Raw genomic sequence first — 22,892 nt, 5'->3', positions numbered from 1 at the left:
CAACAACTTGGTGTTGCGTCATCTGGGTTAACAATCAAAGCCTCACACCAAAATCCAGAATGATATTGAGATACGCATACAAATATAAACAAACATCTCTGGTGAAACTTCAATGATTTTAGTGAATTTGCCACTTTACGGACAAGAACAAGTAAGTCCCTGTCTAAACAAAGGTCAAATCTTTCCATCCACTTCAGTGGCTTTGCATTAGGTTGGAAATTAGCAATATGCTACTTTTATTTATAAAAGCACAGCTTTTTGCCTGCACCTGAAGCCATGCTAAACTGTACTTTTTTTTTTTCTTGGTGCTACAGTCAAAGCTGGTAAAGCTCAGAACGCATACTAGTGGAACAGAAAAGAGGCTTAACAGGCAGTCATAATCACTGCAAAAAGCAAGTTTTGGTGCCTTTTTTGCAGAAGAATTCTTTGAGTCCTGTAATCATGAAATATGAATGATTTTTACAATATCCTGAGATTCCTGAACCTCTGGAGTCTGAACACTACTAATGAGTTGCAGCATGTCTTCTTGTTAAAAGATGAGCAGGAAAAATGCTGATAAATTAGCATTAATGAAAAAAATCCATATAACTCAGTTGTAGCTTCTTTCAACAATGCTATGATAAGGCTGTAAACATTTTAGCTCTTTCATTTAAAAGGGGTCTAGATTTCTTTGTGGTAAGTTTTTTTTTTTTTTATGAAGATAATAAGAATTACAGACTGGCAAAAACAGAGACTAGGATGTAGCGAACTAGAGAAATTGTGCTGAGTAAAATCTTGCAAATCTGGGTGAATAACCTAATGCAATCAAGTATAGTATGCAGACTGTGGTTGGCTATGCAGCAGCTAATGCACTGCTAGATTTTTCCTTAGTGACAAATTATACCTTAGTTCTTGAGTACAAACCAAAAGCAAGCCCTTTCTACACTAAATGCCTTTGACTGAAGGACTTGCAGATTTGATGTTCTAATATATTAGTAGAATATTGTTATACATAAAATCCTTCACAAGTTCAAGGGCACAATATGAAATAATCCTAAAAGCAAGAATAAGCATTAGTACATTGGACTTCAATTATAACTTAAAATCTGAGACTGAATTATTAACAGGGAGCTGCTGCCACATCCTAGAAGCATAGTTACAGAAAACTGCAGGTCCTCATGTCTCAGTGTTAGATTTAAAGCACGCTGCCTATTCAGACCAATATGATGCTAGAAATGCAAGTACAGTGACCAGATGTCCCAATTTTATAGGGACAGTCCCAATATTCAGGGCTTTGTCTTATATAGGTGCCTATTACCTACACTCCCTGTCCTGATTTTTCACACTTGCTATCTGATCACCCTAGGTGTGAACATCATCATCCAGGACCACAGCCACTGAGAGCTTCGCTTTTAAGAAATGAATGTAAAAATGTTAATCTCGGACTGGTTCTGAAACAATCCACTGCTCATGCAAATTTGAACTGTAGCATCTGATGAGAGTTAGTTACATCCTGTGAATGACAGGAAGCCTTACAGAAAGAGAATTACAGTAATCTGATCTTGTGAGTGGGTGGGAAAGAGAAATCACTAAGCATTTAGAGGATAATTGAGCCATGAGCAATAAGAATCACAGGATAAGAAAAATCTTGGGGCCCATTCCTGCTTCCCCGATGTCAGTGACGAAAATCCCATTGATTTCAATAGATACAGGATTGGGTTGCGTGTTAAAGTTGATTACATTTAAAAAAAACCCTAAACCCCTAATTACTGTGGGCCAGATTGTGGCGATCCTTTACGGAGCTATACAGTGTGGGAAGGCAGTGAGGAACTTCCTTCTCCATCACATGGCTCTGCACTGTGCCACGCCAACACAGGGTTAAAGCTAAATATCATAGTTTAGCCTATAAATCAGTGGGTGAAAAAAAATGCAGGATGTGTGTGAGGTACAGATTTTAGTACACACCAAATTACTTCCCATTGACTTGCAAAAGAATGGCTTCAAAACTAGCTGAAGGATCAGAAACAAAGGGCACTAATAAAGGGTCACATGCCGCCATGCTGGGAGGTGCGTAATGGGGTCCAGCACGTACTAATGCTTAGTTCCATTTTTATTTAATATGATTATATGAAAGAGCATATTAAATGAAATATAGATAGAAGATACTAAATTGGGAAATGCTGCTAATACTGGAGAAGACAGAAATAATACAAAGGGGCCTAGAGAGGTTAGTAATGGGGGGGGAGGAAAATGAAAATCAGCTTGGAATAATGCAAGGTAATACCTATACCTCTGGGGAAAATACATTAAGTATCTGTTTCAAATTAAGGGAGCAAGAAATAACAGTGCAGGTTTGTCTATGTAGTCAGTGGAACAGGGAGAGTATTCCTTTTCTCTATGGCTACAATGTGACGATACCTGGAATGTAGGCAAAACATACAGACAGAAGAGAAACAAAATGGATCCGAGGGAAGGTGGGAAAAGAATGATGGAGGAGGTGTGAATTTATGAATAAAGATTAAAAGAATCGAATAAGCATAATATGTCTCATCAGCAATCCAAAGGGGGGCATGATAGCCATCTACAAATATTTGAAAGGTGTAAGCACGGGAGAGGGAGAGGAATTACCATATTTAGTGTTTCATGGGTGATGTAACTGGTGTTATGGAATGAAATTAAGAAAGGGAAAACCTGTTCTTGAATATCAGAAAAAACTTCTTGACAAAGAATCCTTTAAAAGGTGCTATAATCTCTGTAAGGGAATGGAGGAAGCACCATTGGCAGGTGCATTTAAAACTAGAATGGCAATCCTGCATTGGAATGCATGGGAGAGGTGAATGAACTAGAAGACTGACCCTGATCCTGCAAACTCTTATGTACATGGTTAATTTTAAGCATGCAAATAGTCCCATAGATTTTAGCAGAACTACCCGCATGCTTACTGTTAAACAAGTGAGTAAATGTTTGCAGAACTGGGGACTTGCATCTTACCCAGCTTTGATTTCTACATCTTTATAATCTTATGAATTAAGTTAAGATTTCCAGAGATCATTTGGGATATTTCATGGGTAATAAACTGTCTGGAATATTAATCAGTAAGTCCGGACCCATTTCTAACAGTCAGACAATGTTTAAGTAGTATAAATGTGATCTCTGGAGAGGGGGCTTTATTCATCAAGTGCTTTTTTAGTCAATTAACTCAGTTTCAGGCTATTTGGATTCAATTCCATGAAATCATCATGCTTCTAATTTGACTCCATGAAGAAAGTAAAAGCCAAAACTGCATTATAATTAAGAAAACTGAACATAATTTCAACTAAAAAGAGATGGAAACCCAGGACTGATCATGCAGGCCAGACTCATCTGTGTTAGTCCCTTTGAAGTATGACACATCAGTTGTGTGGCATTGGCTAGTTGGAAAGTCTACAGCTTTCTCAATGCCCTTGAGGAGCATTGAGTCTGTTCACCTTTTTCAGTCTTCTTTTGAGGGACTATAGCAATCCACTACCTCTGAGAGCATTAGTCATTCATTTCTACAGATGGAACAGTCAGAACCCAATTCAGTTTAAACAAAAGTGTTCATGAGTAGCTTACAAAAAAGAGAATGATAAAAAGTTACTTTTAAAATCTGTCATGCTTAACACAGTAAAACTCTGCAAGTTAGTACTGTAATCTTAATACCTAGAAAAGTAGGCAAAAGTTTCATCAGTGGAAAGTCCTCAAAGCCATGTAAGCTAGCAGGTTCAAATTCAGAAAAGTACTTAAATTCATACTTAACTTTAAGCATTGACTACTCCCATGTTTAAAATTAGGCATGTGCTTAAGTGCTTTGGTGGATCGGGACCTAGGTGAAGTTGGTTATGAAACCCAGCTCACTTACAGTCATGTGGTCTTCACCGTAAAGGTTTCATTAACAAATTGTGCAGTGTGTTGGCATTTGATGAAGACTTCATATCGGTTGAACTCAAGAGCATATACAAGTTAGTTTCCTGCTTCCCCCCATCAGACACATCAACACGGTAGATTACATTTTCCATGATGGTTCATTGCCCAGTCTATATCAATAAGTTTGTTCACTTTAGACAGAGTTTTGATGCAAAGATTGTTTTTTTCTTTTTTTAACCGCTGTAAGTGAAAACTTTTTATTTTGTCTGGCCAGTTGAATAAACTAAACTTCTTGCATTAAGTTCAGTTTTCCTTCTTTTTCTCATGAATGATTCCAAGTAACATCTATCGGAAAGGCAGTTCTATTACCAGGTAGACAAACTGGTTATACTTTTAACTATTTTGAGTAAGCATCTATGGCTGAGATGTGTGTATCTTTCAATTCAGTTAAAAATCCAGGGTGAGATTCTCCCTTTGTTCTGATTTTGATATGCTGCAACACCATACGGGTACTGTAAAAGCCCCAAAGATGGCAAAGGGAGAATTCCTGTGATGCAGGCACACTCCCAGACAGCTGTAAGTGGCCTTATGCAGGGCTTCTGTGGACATCTACACTGTAGTTAAAAACTAACAAATGCCTCCTGCCAGCTGACTCAGGCTCACATTAGGCAGCTGTTTAATTTCAGTGTAGATGGTCAGGCTCAGGCTGGAGCCCTGGCCCTGGGACACTGCATGGAGGGAGGGTCCCAGAGCTTGGGTTCCAGCCTGCGCTTGAATGACTACGAGCTCGAATGTCTACATTGCAATTAAACTGCCCTTCAGTCTGAACCCTGGAAGCCTGATTTAGCTGGCAGGGGGCAGCCACAGGCATCTAATTGCAGTGTAGACATACCTTGTCAAGCCAAGCCCCTGTGGAGGAGTGGGAGGGAAGTTCCTATAGCATGTACTGTTATGGAAATGGGTTGGGGTGGAGTGGACAGGAACCAATGTTTAGGAACAGGGCAGGACTTCTTTCCCCCACCCTCACCATTTCTGTGGAGCTCAGAGAGACAATGTCATACAGGCAGAGCTGGTGGGAAACCCCTTTAAGCAAGGGGTTAGATGCAGCTGCCAGTTGCAGAAGCCCTGTCTGTGTGGCTTCATTGGAGCCTTGATGCTAGGGAGTGGAAACATAAAACCAAAAGCTAACATGGAGGCTTAGGGCTAACTTCTCATTGATCCCTTGGTATCCGTGCAAATTCCAAGGGATCTCTACAGTGTGTGGGGTGAGCCATCTTCCTTGTGGGGAAACATCCCTCCCTCAACTGAACTGAACAGTAGATAAATCTTGCAAGTGGAACCTTGTACAAATTCATCCTCCCTCCATGTTTTTTTGCAGGAGGGTGTGGCCAACACTAGTTTTCTTTAAACTAAGGCTATGTCTATACATAGTGCTTCAGAGTAGACACTCACTATAGCAACAGGAGGGGTTCTCCCATCACTGTAGTTAGTCTACCTTCCCAAGAGGTGGTAGCTAGATCAGAAAAATTCTTCCATCAACCTGCTGTCTACATCGGGGTTAGGCTGGCATAGCTACATCTCTCAGGGTTGTGGATTTTACATCCCTCTGAGATATAGCTATGCTGATGTAAGTTTTCAGTGTAAATCAGCCTTGAGACAGTGACATACTATGAATCAGTGGCAGAGATGGAAAAGAAATAAGGATTAACTCTTGATCCTTTAACCATTTTACACACTGCCTCTCTTGATTCACTTAAGCCAATTGCAGTGAATGATAAGTATAAACTGACCTGAACCTTTATTCCTGAAAGTAGTACTAATATCCTTTTATTTTTGTTAATATTAAGATTTAAAATATGCTGTTATAGTTGCTAGTGTAGATTCAAAATGTGATTATTATTATTTGACGCTTACAATCAGGCTTTGGCGGGTGATTTACTACTTGCAAAATATAATTATTTATCAGACACTGAAATAACTGGTGCCAAAGAGTTCAACAAAAGTAGGAAATTCTTCCTGGGCTTACAACGGTCCATTCATATGGAATCATCTGTGCCTGACTGCCCTTGAATAACAGCTCCTTCATTAAACGCCCTTCATGTTAGATGTAAGCTTTTTCTTAATAAATATTATCTGATTTATTGAAATATACCCTTTAATATCTATATTTGCATATACTTAACTTTAGCAACTATCTTTTTGCAATATAACCTGATATGATTTGTCTAAAGCTTCTTGGTAAAATGGGATTAAAGACACCCATTTATTACTCTAGTTAAAATAAAGTGAATATTTTATAAGCAAACTAACAAAAGCCATACTTGCTGTATGAGTCAGTACCTTTCAGTCTGTTGCAGAAAACCTGGGGGACCCTAACCTTGGCTCCTTGCATAATGATGCAGGATTTGTACTGAATATTACTGTTAATAGTTCCAGACAGTGGAATGTTGTATCTGTCACCACAAATTCAAAGACCTGATTGCTGGCACAGCATCTCTGCTTAAAGGGACACTGTTGTTTTAAAGATCAATATTTTTCAAAACAAAATTATCTTATCTCTAATTAGGATTAAATCTAAAGAATTTTAAAAATCTAATTTACTTTTAATGCTTTTTATATTTTCCTTGGGCAGTGAAAAAGAATAAGTTCTGCTTTGGTTTATAGTCGGTTTTGCTTAGTGGAGCTCTTACATTAAAACAGTGCTGCAATACTTGGGTTGTAGTACTCTAATGAATGTTGACTTAAATTGGAATTCCTTGAGAATTACTTTTGAAACCTACATTGTACTAAATGTGTTCTTGATTATTTAAACAAACAACAAGAGACAATTACTTCGAAGAATTACTATACTAAACTTTTAATTTCAGCCACAAACAATACAGTCCCTTTCTGGAGAAGACAGTTCTGTGAAAATTGAGAGCAGTCTAAGGAACATGCATAAATTATACTAATAACCTGTAAAAATACAACTTGACCATTGTAACATCATTTTTTTGACTCAACAGCAGTTTCCTATAATTTGCATATACACGAGAAAAAGAATAAATGCTTTTATTCTTTTCCTGTTTTCACTTCTTGCCCTACTCACTTTGTCTACATGAGAATATTGTAAAGGCTTAACTTAAATTCATTTAAAAACTGACTTAGTTAAACCAGTTCTAACCCCAGTGAAGACATTGTTATTTTAGAGTGACTTGTATTACAGTTGTGGCAGGAGGCCTCTATCACATTGCGACCCCACTGTTTTGGATGTTGTAAAAACACAAATTCAGAGATAGTCCTGTCCTGAAGAGAGTGCGGCCTAAATGAAGACAAGATGTAAGAAGCTGATGTAAACAGACACATGGAGACACTAGGGTGCTGTATACTCTATTAGTTATCATCCGTTGGAAATAATATGCTTTCTTTCAGGGCATAGAGTTTAAGCATAAATGTAATACAAGGTTTGAAAAAAATCTAGCTTGTGAAGAAATGTTAGAAGACTTGTCTGATTTGATTCGAGTTTGAACAAAAATAATTCTGACAACAATTGGTAAAGTTGACAGATATTCACATGGGTAAAGTGTTCAAAAAGTAGGAGTACATAAGGAATTTGATCAGATCTACCTCATGTGAAAGGTACGGGGACTAAATCCTAGGCTCTCTTTACACAGTTGTTAGGAGCATGTGATTCCTGGGTCCCAGTGTACACTGACTGAGCATTAGCCTGACTGAGCCTGAGACCATGATGGTACTTTAGAGATCATGCAGATTAACGCCTCATCCCTGTGGGGAGCCTCACGAAAGTCCTGGCCTGATTGCCAAGTATGAGAGAAAAAGAATGATTTGGGGTCAAAAAGGCCCCATATTTTTCACAAACAGACAGAACTAAAACTGCTCCTCTCTTTGTTAGCATGCTCTCCCACTTCCCCTTGTAAATTAATTGTGCTCTACTGTATAATTTCTGGTATAGTATGCAGGATTTTTGTAAGCACCTGGAAACAAACATGTTGCTCTTCCTGCTCTACTATAGACATGAGCTATTTTCCATAGGGCATGAATAAAATTAATCCCTGGAAGGAAATGTTAATGCTGTGAATACAAGGCATGTGAAATGAAAATCTCCTTCTCTCTGTTATATTCCAACACTTGGTGGGGTTTTAGATTTTCTATGCTCCAAAGGCCAATTTGACACCCTTTTAGATTAGACTTCTCAGGCCATCCACAGTCCTGCCATGCTCCATGGTAACAAAAAATTCAAGCCTGAAGAGGAGCCCAAACCCCCAGCAACAGCTGTGTAATTGATACACTGTTGCTGAGCTCAGCAATGGGGTGCTAGTGAGTGACTTCATGAGAGATTCCCCAGAGTACTGGTGGGGGATAAAGAGTAGCAATCTCCCTGGTTGAATGACAGCAAAGAGGCTGAGCAGCCTACAGAGACAGAACTGGCAAAGAAGGCTAAAAGGCAGAATCTCTCCCCTCCTCCCATAAAGGGATAATAGAGAATAGCTCCAAGTGTCTTCATCCGCAAAGATAAAATTATTTCCAATCCCTCATCTCCTCTCTTCCACATGAAACAACTTTGTTAGGGGTTACTGCAGAATCAAAGGAAATTGAGTGGGACCTTCAGAGAACTGGATTGGGCCGTCCACATCTCCCCAGGTTCTATCTGTTAGCCATTCTATATCCCCTTCACATTGGCCTCATCATCAGCAGGATAAGCAAAACCAGTGCAAAGTATCCTTCTGCATACGCAAGAGTAGTGGGCTAAAAAAAACCCAAACAAAAAAACCCCACCCCTTTCCCCTATGAGAGAGAGTTGGGTTTTGTTCCTATGAAAGTGAGACCCTAAAAGTCATGATCTATCTTCACTAAACTTCCAAGATAAAATGAAAGTACACTTATGCATTAGTTCATAAGTCAGAAGTGAAATGCAGCTTCACTTCAGCCAGTAAAGATTACGCTAGGATTCTCTCTCATTATTAAGCACTCGAGTGTTGTCCACCAGAGGGCACTTTCATATAACTACATAGACGTTAGCATAACCAAATTTTTGAGTGAAACAATAAGGTTGCCTAGTGTATATGTAACAGTGTATACACTAAATAGCTTCTCCTAATAAGGGCTTCAATACAACAAATTCCAAACCCAGCAAAATCACTGGTATAAGCTTTTTAGTTTTCATATAGGTTAGAGAAACAAAAGCTAGAGGTTATGTATTTTACAAGTTTCTGTCTTAAAAATGTTTCAGATGTAATGAATTCTGGAAATGCAATGTCTGAAAGATTTTGTTTCTCTTGGTAATGCTACAGGCCAAATTTAGAGGTGTCATGCCAAGTGATGTAAGTTAGAGTCAAACTTATTACACTCATTTACTTATGTGCAAAGGAGATGAGCTGACCTCACTGCATGTGAAGGAGCTGTAAAATGTAAGTTAAAGTAGAATCATAGAATATTAGAGTTGGAAGGGACCTTAGGAGGTCATCTAGTCCAACCCCCTGCTCGAAGCAGGACTAACCTCAGCTATATCATCCCAGCCAGGGCTTTGTCAAGCCTCAGCTTAAAAACCTCTAAAGATGGAGATTCCACCACCTCCCTAGGTAATCCATTCCAGTGCTTCACCACCCTCCTAGTGAAAAACTTTTTCCTAATGTCCAACCTAGACCTCCCCAACTGCAACTTGAGACCGTTACTCCTTGTTCTGTCATCTGCCACCACCGAGAACAGCCTAACCCCATCCTCCCTGGAACCCCCTTTCAGGTAGTTCAAGGCCGCTATCAAATCCCCCCTCACTCTTCTCTTTTGCAGACTAAACAAGCCCAGTTCCCTCAGCCTCTCCTCATAAGTCCTGTGCTCCAGTCCCCTAATCATTTTTGTTGCTCTCCACTGGACTCTCTCCAACTTGTCTACATCCTTTTTGTAGTGGGGGGCACAAAACTGGACACAATACTCTAAATGCGGCCTTACCAATGCCGAATAGAGGGGAATAATTACTTCCCGCGTCCTGCTGGCAACGCTCCTCCTAATGCAGCCCAATATGCTATTAGCCTTCTTGACAACCAGGGCACACTGGTGACTCATATCCAGCTTTTTATCCACTGTTACCCCCAGGTCCTTTTCTGCAGAACTGCTGCCTAGCTCATCGGTCCCCAGTCTATAGCTGTGTATGGGATTCTTCCTTCCTAAGTGGAGGACTCTGCACTTATCTTTGTTGAACCTCATTAGATTTCTTTTGGCCCAATCCTCCAGTTTGTTTAGGTCCATCTGTATCCTATCCCTACCTTCCAGGGTATCTACCATTTTCCCCAGCTTAGTGTCATCCGCAAACTTGCTGAGGGTGCAATCTACCCCATCTTCCAGATCATTAATGAAGATGTTGAACAAAACCAGCCCCAGGACCGTCCCCCGGGGCACTCCGCTTGTGACTGGTTGCCAGCTACACATGGAGCCATTGAGCCAATAGAGGGTGTCCTACTTTAATTTGCACTGTCCAACCTCCTATTAGTTGTCTTTGTAGTTACTTTCCTTTCTTCTGGTACCTTTACATGGTACTTACACAAACTAAAGAGGTAGTTATTGTAATCAATAGATGTGATTGCAGCCTGTGTAGGCATACCCACACTAACTTTTATCTAGGTACCATGGCTAAAAATACCAATGAGGATACAACAGCATGGACTCCCACATGGGCTAGGTGCACAAGTACATGCCCAAGTGTTTGTATACAGCCCACACTGAAACCCACACTGCTGCATCTGTGTTGCTGTTATTTGCAGTTATTTGCTAGCTACATTAAATCTAGCCTACCTGAGTTGCAATCATACCCTGTAATTATAGTGTAGCCATATCCACGGACTCCTCATTGAGGCCAGGATTTCATCCTTTTTGACAGAATCTGAGGTGATGTATAAGAGAGCTGGAAGTTAATGTCAAGTGTCTGTGAGGCTAGACTGCAGTAGCATACATGCTGCAGCCAGAAGAGGGGGTAAATTATACCAAACTATACACTCACCAGAATTTGGCCCATAGTTTCCTTAAAATGAAAAAAAAAAAAAAAAAATCTCATGCTAGTACTACACTAGGGATAACTTTTCTTTGTACTCTCATGGGTTGATTCTGTGAGATGCTCAGTTTTCTTTGCTCCCATAATCATTACACTTGAATAAGTGAAATTCACATGCATAGTGAGGGATTGCAGGATCAGATTTTAGAGATTACAGGAGTTACCATGGGAGCTTCCAGTCAGTTTCAGCAACTGAAATGTGTCTAATGCTAAATAAAGGAAGTATTTATACTATTTTATATCTCCCCTTTTGAACGCTGTATCTAAGTGGATCTCTGTATTATTCCTGATATACTACCAGTTTGCATGAATTAAGCAGCATATTTCTAAATACAAAACCCCTTAATGTATCTGAATAATCCATTAAATACCCTGAGCTGATGTGCTGCTTTCTATGAGATTCTGAGAAACCCATCACTACCACTTGGAATTAAGAGGAGACAGATTCAGAGATGTAAAACGTTCCATCAGTTTTAGATTAAAGCAGAAGCCAAGGAATCCTTGGTTTTGGAGAGCAAGTTTTAAAAGCCCATAGCTTGAAACCTGCAAATGGAGCCTCCAGGGTCAGATTCATGATATCCACATGAATTGAACCTTGTAGCCTTTGTGCATTTCCAATAGGACTTCCTTCATCTACTAGTGAAATGTTGCTACTTGTGGAGTAGAATGCAGCATCTGTTTTACTAGAACATAGCGCTTACTATATAGATAACAGCATATTCAGTTATACAGGTCTAGCTATGCAAAAGGAACCAAATTCATGTTTCCTTTCCTTGGAATTTCCTGACTTTTGCACATTTATTTATACAACATGATGTATTTAGAACAGCGATTTTCAAGCTTTTTGAGCTGAGCACCCCCTTTGAGTTATAATTTTGGTTGCATTCCCCCCCCCCCCCTTAAAATGGATTCCGCCCAACCCAGACAAAGTGTTTCCATTTAAATCAATTAATTGCAAGAAAAAGAGATAAGACACATTGGATGAGAATCTGAATCTTTCTAGATAGAGTGGGTTAGAAGAGACAATAATTCTCGTCATCCTACCTCTTATGGCTCAGCACATGGAAGTAACATACAGCTGTTTTTGGCTTATTCCATGGTAAAATTTTAGAATTTTTGCCAATTTCTTATGGCCAGTGTACAACAGAACAATAAGTTAAACAGTTAATTACTCTCACTATAACTGATTTGGGAAGGTACTTTATTTGAAAAAATAAATAAATCAGTGGTTATTGGCTAGAGTGGCCCATATGCTACTTTCCTTGCAGTATTCTTAATGATCAAACATGAAATATTGAAATGAGATCTCTTTGGTTGGACTACATCAAAACTTCCCCCTTTGGAATGAGAAGGCCTGCAGCTATGGAAAGGTACAAAATGCAAGTAAAGTAGAACCCTTTAATTTCCTTATGTTAACATTCAGGATCTCTGTGGTGCTAAAAAGGCTTTAGCATGGCTGACTGCTTGTTATTGCTCTACTATTGATTGCCTGATGTTACTCTTCTACCCAGTCCAACGGATGAATAACATTTTGTACTGGTGTAATGATCTTGTACGCTGTAAATAATGCATCAATATGATAATGATAAATTAAAAACAATTAAAGAAAATTGTCAGACTGGCTTGCTCTATAGGGAGTAGTCTCAACAATACAAGGATTAAGAAAAAAAAACCCAGTAGATTCAAGTTATTCATGTTTCAAACAAACAATTACAGGCAATTTCATTGGGTCTTGTTAAGCTTTAGGCTTGAATGCCTCCTAATGGTAACAAAGGAGTTTAACTTTTATATTTATGAAATAAGACCACAAAAACACAATTAAAAAAAAAATGACCTTCCAACTCTGACATAAAAATGAGGTTCTAATGATTAAAAGAAATGTATTGTAAGATTTAATTTAATTTTGGACAACATATTCAAACCTGCATGCCAAAGTTAGGTGCCTAAATCTGTATTAAAGCAGCAAAATAAGTGACCTGCTTCTTCAGAGGTACAAAGTATTTGCAACGCCTAGTGATTTCAAGGGAAGCAGTAAATACTAAGCATTTCTGAAAATCAATCCTGAAGTGTTTCAAATTCAGCACCCAACAATAAAGGAACTCTGGATTATTTGACACATTTGAAAAATGTTGATTGATTCTGAACCTGACACTTTCCCTTTAAGGAAATTAAATTGAAATACAGCTGCAGTTACTTCAGATTGCATTTTTGTCTACAACCATTTCAAAAGTCAGAAGTTCAGGAATGCCAAAATGTTGTACTATATTTTGAAAAAATCTTAGGACCCCAATTGTCTTTTCTGATTGACAAGTTCAGGGGACCTAAAGTGGATGAAAATGGTGTACGGTGCACACAAATGAGGAACAGCAGCTCTGAAGTACATTCCCACTTCCACTGATTCTTGGGAAAAAACTCTTCAGATACTTCATGGGGTCAAATCTGCATGTCAAGAGTAGAGTGCAAGAGCGAGGGTTAAGATTGCTCTCCAAAACGTCTTCCACCTTAAAGCTTTGACAGATTTGCAGTGTGAGGTATGCATAGCATTTCTTTCAGCATTATCCTATGTTGCTCCCCAATCAGTGTTGTGAAATCGTCTCATAAGGTAATACGGGTGACTGGGGTAGCAGCTTACATGGAAACCAAGGCAGCACAAAGAGAAATTAGGGAGTAGCGTCAAGGCATTCAGACACTATAAACACATCTTTGCCCTTGCAAAGGCCCTAAAAGCTGCAGGGTTTTTCAGTGGTTCTAAGAAGATCTGCAGGTTAAGAGGGTCACGCCCAATCCCTGTCCTGTGGTGGTTACAAACACAACCTAATGGTGGAACAATCCAAAGAATGCCTCATGAGTCAACATTCATGGAGTTTCCTGGTCCTTTTATGATTCTCTCTTTTGTGGGGGATATTATGGTCCTTAACTTCTGATATGTATGCTTGCATCACTGCAAACCTTGTAAAATCAGCTATTGCACATGTAAGTGTAAATCTAATAAATGCTTTCGCAAGTATAGAGATGTTCCTCCCCTTCTCTCTTTAGTAGTGATTCTTAGCTTAGTGTGCCTGTAGTTCTCTAAATTACAGTGAGCAGACCTTAAAAAAAATTCACCCTGATGTTACTGTGCTATGTGCAGTGTTCCCTATACTGAACTACACATACACTAGAAATGCTGCAAATTCTGAAATGACATTACTAACTACTTACAAGCCAACAGGAAAATAAAGGGCAACCTATATATATATATATATATATATATTTCAGTTTGACATTGTGTTTTCTCTGTAACCCTAAGCAGTTCTTTGGTATTAAAGATCCTATGTTAATAAATGCAATGTAATGTAAAATTCAGTGCTACAAGATTGAGCTCCAGAAATTTATTTGGCTTTTTGTTGTTGTTGTTGAAAGTATGATATTCTTTTCCTAGCGCTTATGTCTCTCAGAGCTAGAACTGATAATATGCTGTGACTTTGTTTCAGGGGTTCTTAATAAATTCAAAACCAGAGAATGCATGTGAGCCCATAACACCTCCACCATTGAAAGACAACTCCTCCAGTGCTTTCATTGTGTTAATCAGAAGACTTGATTGCAACTTCGATGTTAAGGTAAGCCTCTTTCATTTTAAAGGTTTGTAAAATGTAAAGCTGCTGGTACTTCAGAATTATGGCCATAGTTAACATCAAAAAAGGACTCCCTCTGACACATGAAATGAAAGAGTCACATAGTCTAGAGGCAGCTACAGTAATCAGATATTGGGGCTAGTTTGTGGCTTTTCACTTACAACATGAAGTTTAATATAATCTGACTCATTTGTTCAGGAAGTAACGTCTGTAGCAGGTAAGGATTGCTGAATCTAAAGTAAAGGCTCTCCTTAGTGAGGCTTGAAAGTTAGAGACTAGAATGGATTTGTTTTGGCGAATGTCTAGCTTTGATATTTATTACTTTGAGTGAAAAGGTATCCACTCAATGGGGCAACAAAGGATATGCTAGCTAGCCCCTTGGGCTTTCTCTGCCCTAACAAAAATGGGACCTGTAATTTGCCACTGATTTTCATAAGGTAAAACAGGGTTCAGCCATTTTTACTGCCATGTGGTTTGTTCAAAAACAAGATTATGTAATACAATGGATAAAACTCCTGAACTCTGTCTACAGAATAGCTTCCACTGTTGCTAGTGCTGGCAGTGGATTGTGGTCCTACATTTACTAGCGTAGAGGCAGGCTGTCTGTCTTGTAACCTGGCTCTGCACCAGGCCAAGACTTCTGCAAGAACTTCACGGGTTTAATATAAAATCCTGCCCCCTTCTGTGTACATGTTGTAGTAGGAGCAGACGGTAGATATGGCCATTTCCCTCTCATCCCAATGCAGCCTCAGGACAAGATTCCAAAAAAATTATACTGGGGGGACCTGCTGTGGCTTTTACTAGTATGCTGCAACCTCAAGGGGACATGATCTGTTAGCTTGGGGAAGTCAGGCCCCAGTTTCCTGATGCATGCTGCAGTATGTAGTGCTAGCTATTTATGTGTTCTACTCCTTTTTGGAGCAGTAGCAAGGACACTCAGGAACATATTTTTCTCCATGGTCACCCTGAATGATCCTGCCTTGAGCTGAAGAGAAGATTCTAGTGGTGAATGTATCACCAGTACCCACTGGGGCATTTGCCCTTGCACCACTCCTAGGAGTTAGAGTAAGATTTAGCCCTTAATACCTTCATTCTTACATGCCGTAAGAATTAGTGGAAAATTAAGCAACTGGTTCAAGTCAGTTTGGTGTAAGACAAAAAGGGGGTGTTATGTTCTTAAATTGGACCTTAAGAACGGCAAATAAGTTGGAGGATGTGACGTTGGGTAATCTAGAGTTAAACCCTTTAGTTTACGCAAATGACACTGTATAAATGGCAAACGTTTGAATTAATGATACTCTGTGCTACCTTGGTAAATTGGTTTAGTCAACTTGGACTTGAAATAAATGCCAAGAAGATTTAATGTTTGTATCTTGGAAAAGGGACAATAGATTTAGTATTGTAATGCAGCAGCGGTGAAGTCTCAGAACAAATAAAATCTTATGTGTACCTAAGAAGCTAGATCAGTGCTGACAGTTCCATCAAGGAGGAGTTTAAAAGGAGATGTGCTGATAAAAATACTACATTTGGTATCAAAGTGAAAGTTTTCAAAGCCAGTGTACTAATAGTATTATTCTGTGGTCTGGAAGTAGTTGCATCTGGAAACAAACATCAGAAGGCTAGAGGCAGCAGAGATGAGAGTTCTTCAGAAAATGGCAGGTGTAAAGTGCAGTGCTTTTAAGAGAGTAGGATGCGAAGTCAGTGGAGGGGATTAACTGCATTAAAAAAAAGATTACAGTGGTAGGGACACTATAGAAGACACAATAGATGATAGGAGGCCAAAGAATATAGCATAAAACCAACCAAGACAATCAGATCTAGAGGCTGACCATTGCCTAGATAGTGGGACATTGTACACTGGCTACGTTTAATGGAGGAATAAGTCAGACAGGAATGAACGGTGACACTGTGCTGCTTTCAGTGTCTGAAAAGATGCTTTGTGATGAGAAGTTTTACATTTTATTGGCATATTAAAAATAAAAATTTGCCTTAAGAAAGACTAACTAAATTTAGTGGAACAAATTGTGTTCTGTGGTTTCATGCCTGCAGTTTCCATTGTGGTCAATGAGACAAATCTAGGGCCTACTGGAGTCTGATTGTTTTGCCATTGTGTTCTACAGGATAAGAATTTGGGCCAGTGTGTGTGTTTTGCATGCATATTTAGGGCAGAATTTGACCAATTGTACTTATTTCACTGGTAAAATTACTATCTAATCTTTATGTATGTATTTAACAAAGAAAAAGGTATTTATCTCAGTATAGTCAGAGACTTTCAACATTTTTATTTCTTGATTGTGGTTTCGTTACCACTTGTTTTCACAAGCAGGAACTAACCTCAGTACAGAAATCCTTTTAAATGGCGTTGAGGTACTCTGTGCTAACCCCTATAGTCAATAAGAGGGACTCCATAATTACTAAAAGTTTATCAGGGAATTTGAGGATTTGGCAGAAGCAACTAAAGATCGGCAAAACATTGTTTGTCGTTGAAATATGTAATTGCACTGCAACTGGGATGTAATGTTGGAACAAGTCAGTGAAACCACGTCACTTTTTTTTTTTTTTTTTTTTTTTTTAAAAAAAAAAAAAAAAAAAAAAAAAAAGCTATTCTGTATTTGCAGACAGATAGTAAAAATTGTGTGTTACTTTTTTCCTCCATTTAATGCAGGTTGTCCCCACCCCTCTTATTCTCTTGCCACCTGTGGACACAGCAACTGCTAAGAGTCATCTTTTTAGTTATATAACTATAGCCCATAGTTCAGGGATTCCCAAACATTTTCATAGTGTGGACCATGTCTTGATAGACAGATTTTCTCATGGATCACAAGCCATCCTTCTGTCCACCAATGTGCAGATTACCTACCTTCTCTCATTTCCTACTGCATGAAATCTCTGTGCAATTTTGTGAATGGAAAAATATTAACTGTTGGTAAATGGGTCAATATCAAATACATCAGGTGTTTTGTCTGTTTGAAAACACTTAATCAGACTCTTAATTTCATCTCCCCTTCCCATCTATTCTTTTCCCCTCCCCTTGGTTCTCTGCTGTCTTGTCCTCTGCTTTCCCACCATATACTTTCCTGCCACCTTGTTCCTCCCCACAGTCCTTGTCATACTGCCCAGCCACTTGGTCCTTTTCTACCCATTGCTCCATACAAATGGTCAACCTTAAATTTGTCAGTTGTCTTTGATACCTAAATAATTTCCTTTTGCAATATTCAGGGTATTTGCTATAGTAAACATAGGGAAATGCATTAGAATATTGATATTGCCTACTTGTTTTCAGCTGCTTCTTCATGACTCCAAGCTCTTCTTTGGAATCCTGAAGATGCAGCTGTATGCAATGAGAGCCAACACAATTTTTAAAATAGGTTGCCTATAATTTCTCATCTCACACAAAACAGAGCAAAAATTCTTTTTAGGGAAGGATGTTAATGCATGGCAGTGTCTTAAGCAATAGCCTAATTCTGTAGCCACTCCACAATGAGAGCTCCTACAAAGCTGGTCACATATCACCTAACTGAGCAGCCTATACTAAAGCAAGAGTCCATATAATTCAGGACTTTGTGACTACATTGTGTCCCTTGTGAGTGGTAGGGTGTTATTGAATTACAGCAGTCCAGCAGAAGTGCTATGGAACATTCTATCTGTGTAGGGTACACACGGGCAGTTTGCAATGTCTGATTTAGAAAGGAGGATGGATGAATTGATAGATCCCAAGGCTCAACAGGACCATTGTGATAGTCTTGTCTGACCCTCTGCATAACACAGGCTATAGAACTTCCCCCAAAAGAATTTCAGCATAATTTTAGAAAAACATTCAATCTTGATTTAAAAAATGGTCAGTGATGGAGACTCTACCACGACTCTTGGTAAATTGTTCCAATGGTTAATTGGAACTGCTAAAAATTTACACCTTATTTCCAGTCTGAATGTGTCTAGTTTCAACTACCAACCACTGTAACATGTTATATCTTTCTCTGCTAGATTGAAGAGCCCATTATTAAATATTTGTTCCCCATCAAAGTACTTACAGACTGTAATCAAGTCACCCCTTAACCTTCTCTTTAGTTTAAACTCAACAAGCCCTATGTGTTTGTTATCACTATAAGGCATGTTTTCTTATCCTTTAATTATTCTTGTGGCTCTTCTCTGAACCCTTTCCAAATTTATCAGTGTCCTTCTTGAATTGTGGTCACTAGAACTGCACACAGTATTCCAGCAGTTGCACTAGAGTGCCAAATACAGAAGTAGTCATTTTTTCCACCTTCCCCGCTACTGTTCATGCTTATTGCTACAGATTAGTTCGCAGGCATGGATGACAGGGCCCAGATTAATCCTTTTAGGAAAAGATGCTGCAGCCACTAAAGTCAGTGGCAAAACTCCCAGTGACTACAGTGGGATAGAGTTTGGCCCTTAAATAATGAACAAGGAAGACTGTTAGAGCTGAACCCCAGACTTTTTCCTTCCAATGCAGAAAACAAGGAGAAGAGGTCAGAGTAGTTCCTTTGAGTGCTGGTGCAATGCACTGGCAGTCATGATGGAGAGGATTAAACAGGAAAAAAATTGCATTATGTATTTGTATTGTAATAATATAAACTATCAAAGCATTGAAAATGCAACTGAGCTAGTACATAGAGTCCAAACAAATTCTACTCTTGGATATAATGGGGCAGCTTGGATCTTAGCAGCTTCCTTACACCAGTCCTCTTTCCTTCTCCATTCCCTACACAATCTACCAGCAGACTTCATTACATGGATTCACACAAAGCACTTATTTTTTATTAAATGAAGTGATCTCAAATTATTGTGTTTCTCCTGTTAGTGTGTCAAATCTCCACAAGGTCCTTAGTATCTGCAGAGAATCCAAAAGTCCCATCAACTTCAACTATGGACCGCACTCACAGGTTTTGCCTTTTGTAAACTTAATAGGCTAAATTTCTGAAAAATTTTACTTTTGAAACAGGTATTTGAAAATGAACATCTCAGTGTAGCGTTCATGGAAATCAATGAAAGTACTCAGTTTTGAAACTGCATGACTTACAGTTAAAATTATTGCTGTGTCATCTGCAGATAAGTTTGACTTGTTCATTTTGTGGAGCTCATTAAGACACAGATTTTTCTCTTCATTCCTCCAAAACATCTTAATTGTACTGGTACCCTTATAGCAAAATCTGTTATAGCAGCGGTTCTCAACCAGACGGCTGGGTGGTACACGCGCCGCTGAATCCGCCGCCGGAAGGGCCCTCCCACCGGCCCGTGTGAAACCCTGCCGCTGAAAATGGGGAAACGGCGGAAGGGTTTTGGCGGCGGGTATTGTTTCCGCCGTGAAACCCCGCCGCCCGTCTCTCCCCGCCGCCGCGAAACCCCGCCGCAAATCCCTCCCGCCGCCGTGGCGAAACCCCGCCACAAATCCCCTCCCTTTTTTTTCCTGACCTGACCTGACCTTGACTGTACCTGACTGTACCTGGCCCGAGTGGTACTCGGGGAAAAAAAGGTCGAGAACCGCTGTGTTATAGTAATCATTTTTAAATCCTTTGGTATAAAACATTTACTGTGGTTGTTATTCTGTTGCCTTCCACTGCATCTCATGACCATTGTTATCTGTAATGATGTTCATGATTGGCAACGTGAATTTTCATGGATGCAACACTGTAAACTTTGCCTTTACATCATCTGTTCTGCCTTGTAATTATGGGTGCAAAGTGTAATTTAGGATATTATAAATGTGATATAAAATAAACACAAATGTATGTTCTCTATTCAGTGCATCATGGGCCTGTTTTGGTGTTCATAGTTTAGACATGAACCAGGAGGAAACTAACCTTCAATTTAGGGAAATATTCTTTTGCCTTGAAAGAACAACTTGCCAGAAAGTTGCAGTACCTTAGTGCTGTATTGAATTTCACTCTTTGCTTTTGTTGGGGAATGTTATTCACATTATGACAGATTGTACTCATTAGCCAATATGTTTTTGGCCTCCGACTCTCCTTTTGTTTTAAAGCCACTTTCAAAATTGCAACAGTCATAGAATAGATCAATGGAAATATCAAAAAAGTCGACTTGAAAATTTTAAAGGAACAGTTATAAGGATGCTTTGAGATGAAATAATTTAATCTAGCCTAATTTAGTACTAACTGGTACCAGTAGATGTCTCCCATGTCTTGTTTTGGAACAGGTGGCATTTTGATCCTGACAGATAAACCTGTCTTAGTAATGAAATCTTTAGATGCCACTGAATGTTTTAAGATTTTTGTTGGCAAGAAATAGTAGCATTCATTTGCATTTCCACAACATGCTCTTTCCTACTGCTGCCCCCCTTTTTTTAAAAAGGTACTATGGGTTCCTTCCCAGAATCTTATAAAGAAGATATTGAGGAAATTGTTCAGAGTTCTTCTCCCCAAGAGGTCACTAAAGGTTGCAGGCAGAAGTATTGTTCATTGACCATATTTTCATATGCCTTTTTATATTTGGCTGCTCATGGAACGTTTGGATTCTTCAGTCTTAGCAAAAAGGAAAAAATGTTAAAAATAGGAAAGGAATAGGTGGCTCTCTTGTTTGAGGATAACCAGAATATATATGTATTAGTGCAAAGTCTGATTTACTAACTTCTGTAACCTGTCCTGTGCAATGACTTAATTAACAGATTCCATGCTAATTTTTATTTAGTTTGAAACACCAGGACTAATCCTGTATGGATCTACATGTATATATACACATATTGTTGCAGTTCACTCTGCTGTTGAATCTATTCAATAATGACCATGAATTTTATTGTATATGATTTCTGTTGTAGTATTTGCAGAGTTTTATTTTGTTTTGTTTTTTTACCTTCACTATCTGATACAGGCTTATTATCTGGGGTTCTAATGTTTCTAGTGTTCAGACTGGCCCTAATTCTTAGCTATTCCACATGGATGCTTAGCACAGGAACAGGAAGGCTACAAAGGTGGTTTTGTTCTTTAATCAACTCAAAGTGCACTGTGCCTCCACCCACATCCTCTCCCTCCCTTTCCTTATCCCTGACATGCCCCCTGTATTTGGAATGGTGCTGGTGTAGATCTGCTCCAGCAGCTACTCTATTGTAGGGAAGCCCCCTTATGCAGAGGGTAGTCCCCAGATATGGTTTCCTCCCCTATAAAAGCCCTGTTCTGTTTCCAGACTGGTGTAAAGAGGCTTAGCACTGCAGAGAAATGGGCCCACTGTCTTTAAAATCACATGGATCTGTCCCAGAATCTTTTATATTTTGTTTACATTCTTTCTCTAGGCATTATCAATGATGGTCATATTTACATATCTGGTACCCAAACATATATTGATCCAACAGATGGCAACAGCTTCCACTAAACTGCATAATCATCTTTCCAATATTGAGACTTGGGAGGTCTGCTAAATCTTACTGAATCTGGCAAGACTGATTTACTGTTATTTACAGGCCCCTCTGTGTTCAGGTCATTATTTAGCTTTCGTGGTTAGTTTCATTAGGTAGCAATGAAGTTTCATTCTCCTTATTTTCAAAGTTCATAGTTCTGGAATTTTTTTATTGTGAACCTGTCTTTTAGACTTACATTGGCTGGAACATCTATCAACGCTTGAATCCCTGTTCTTCCAATGAAGAATGTTGTTAATAGTAAAGTATTGTTCCGCCACACATCAGGCAATACTCATTTCATGGTCATAGCTTCCCTATCAACCATCTTGTTGTAAGACTTTCACAGCCTGCATGTCTCACTGCAAAAAAGAGACAAGGCCCCCAAACTGAGGCCCAGTCTACACAGCCAGTGAAATTTGGCGACAGTCGATCGGAGATACACAAGCTGCATAGAGCTGACTTCTACCTACTGTGACGTCCCCACTATGCTGTGCTGACTGGAAATGCCCTCCCACCTACGCAGCGTTACTCTTTTTGCAGTGGTAGATTAATGGCGTCAACTTCCGGATCAATTGAGTGGGTCTCCACTGCTTCTCAGTCGATTCTGCAATATCGATCTGACAGAATAGCCTCAGTGAGAAGACAAAGGACAGGGAGTGCACAGGGAATTTGAACTCGGTGGAGCTAGGTACTGAAGTAACTTAATAGGCTGCTAGAGACTGACAACCTAAAACCTCTATAGTAGTATTAAAATAAGTCAATACTTTTCCCTGAAAAATTAATAGACCAAAATAATTTAAGAAGTTAACTCTTCCTACTCACAGGTAGAACTCAGTCTTACTATGATGGTATAAAACCAGCAGCAGGTTAATTTGGGTGAGCATTACCCAGGTTTTGCAATTGTACAGTTGTCCAGCCAGGTGGTGTACGTATGTATCTGGCGCAAGCAGCTCACAGCCCTCAGAGCCCATGTACAGCATCTTGAGGCCAGTATTACTGAAGG

General features: G+C 39.2%; 1 protein-coding gene across 2 annotated transcripts in view; it reads left to right on the top strand.

Annotated features, from left to right (window-relative positions):
• Nucleotides 1-22,892, top strand: part of RNF13 (ring finger protein 13) — a 105,400-nt gene that overhangs the window by 17,007 nt on the left and 65,501 nt on the right. For both annotated transcript variants that reach the window (XM_067553265.1, XM_067553351.1), the window contains one exon: nt 14,380-14,505. In XM_067553265.1, the coding sequence (XP_067409366.1) occupies nt 14,380-14,505 (126 nt within the window). The remainder of the gene's footprint in view (nt 1-14,379; nt 14,506-22,892) is intronic.

Source organism: Emydura macquarii, unplaced genomic scaffold (genome assembly GCF_026122565.2).
Source record: "Emydura macquarii macquarii isolate MOO-44397 ecotype Brisbane River unplaced genomic scaffold, CSIRO-AGI_Emac_v2 contig_18, whole genome shotgun sequence".
Taxonomy (NCBI): Eukaryota; Metazoa; Chordata; order Testudines; family Chelidae; genus Emydura; species Emydura macquarii.
This window is presented reverse-complemented; position numbering and strand designations above follow the sequence as displayed.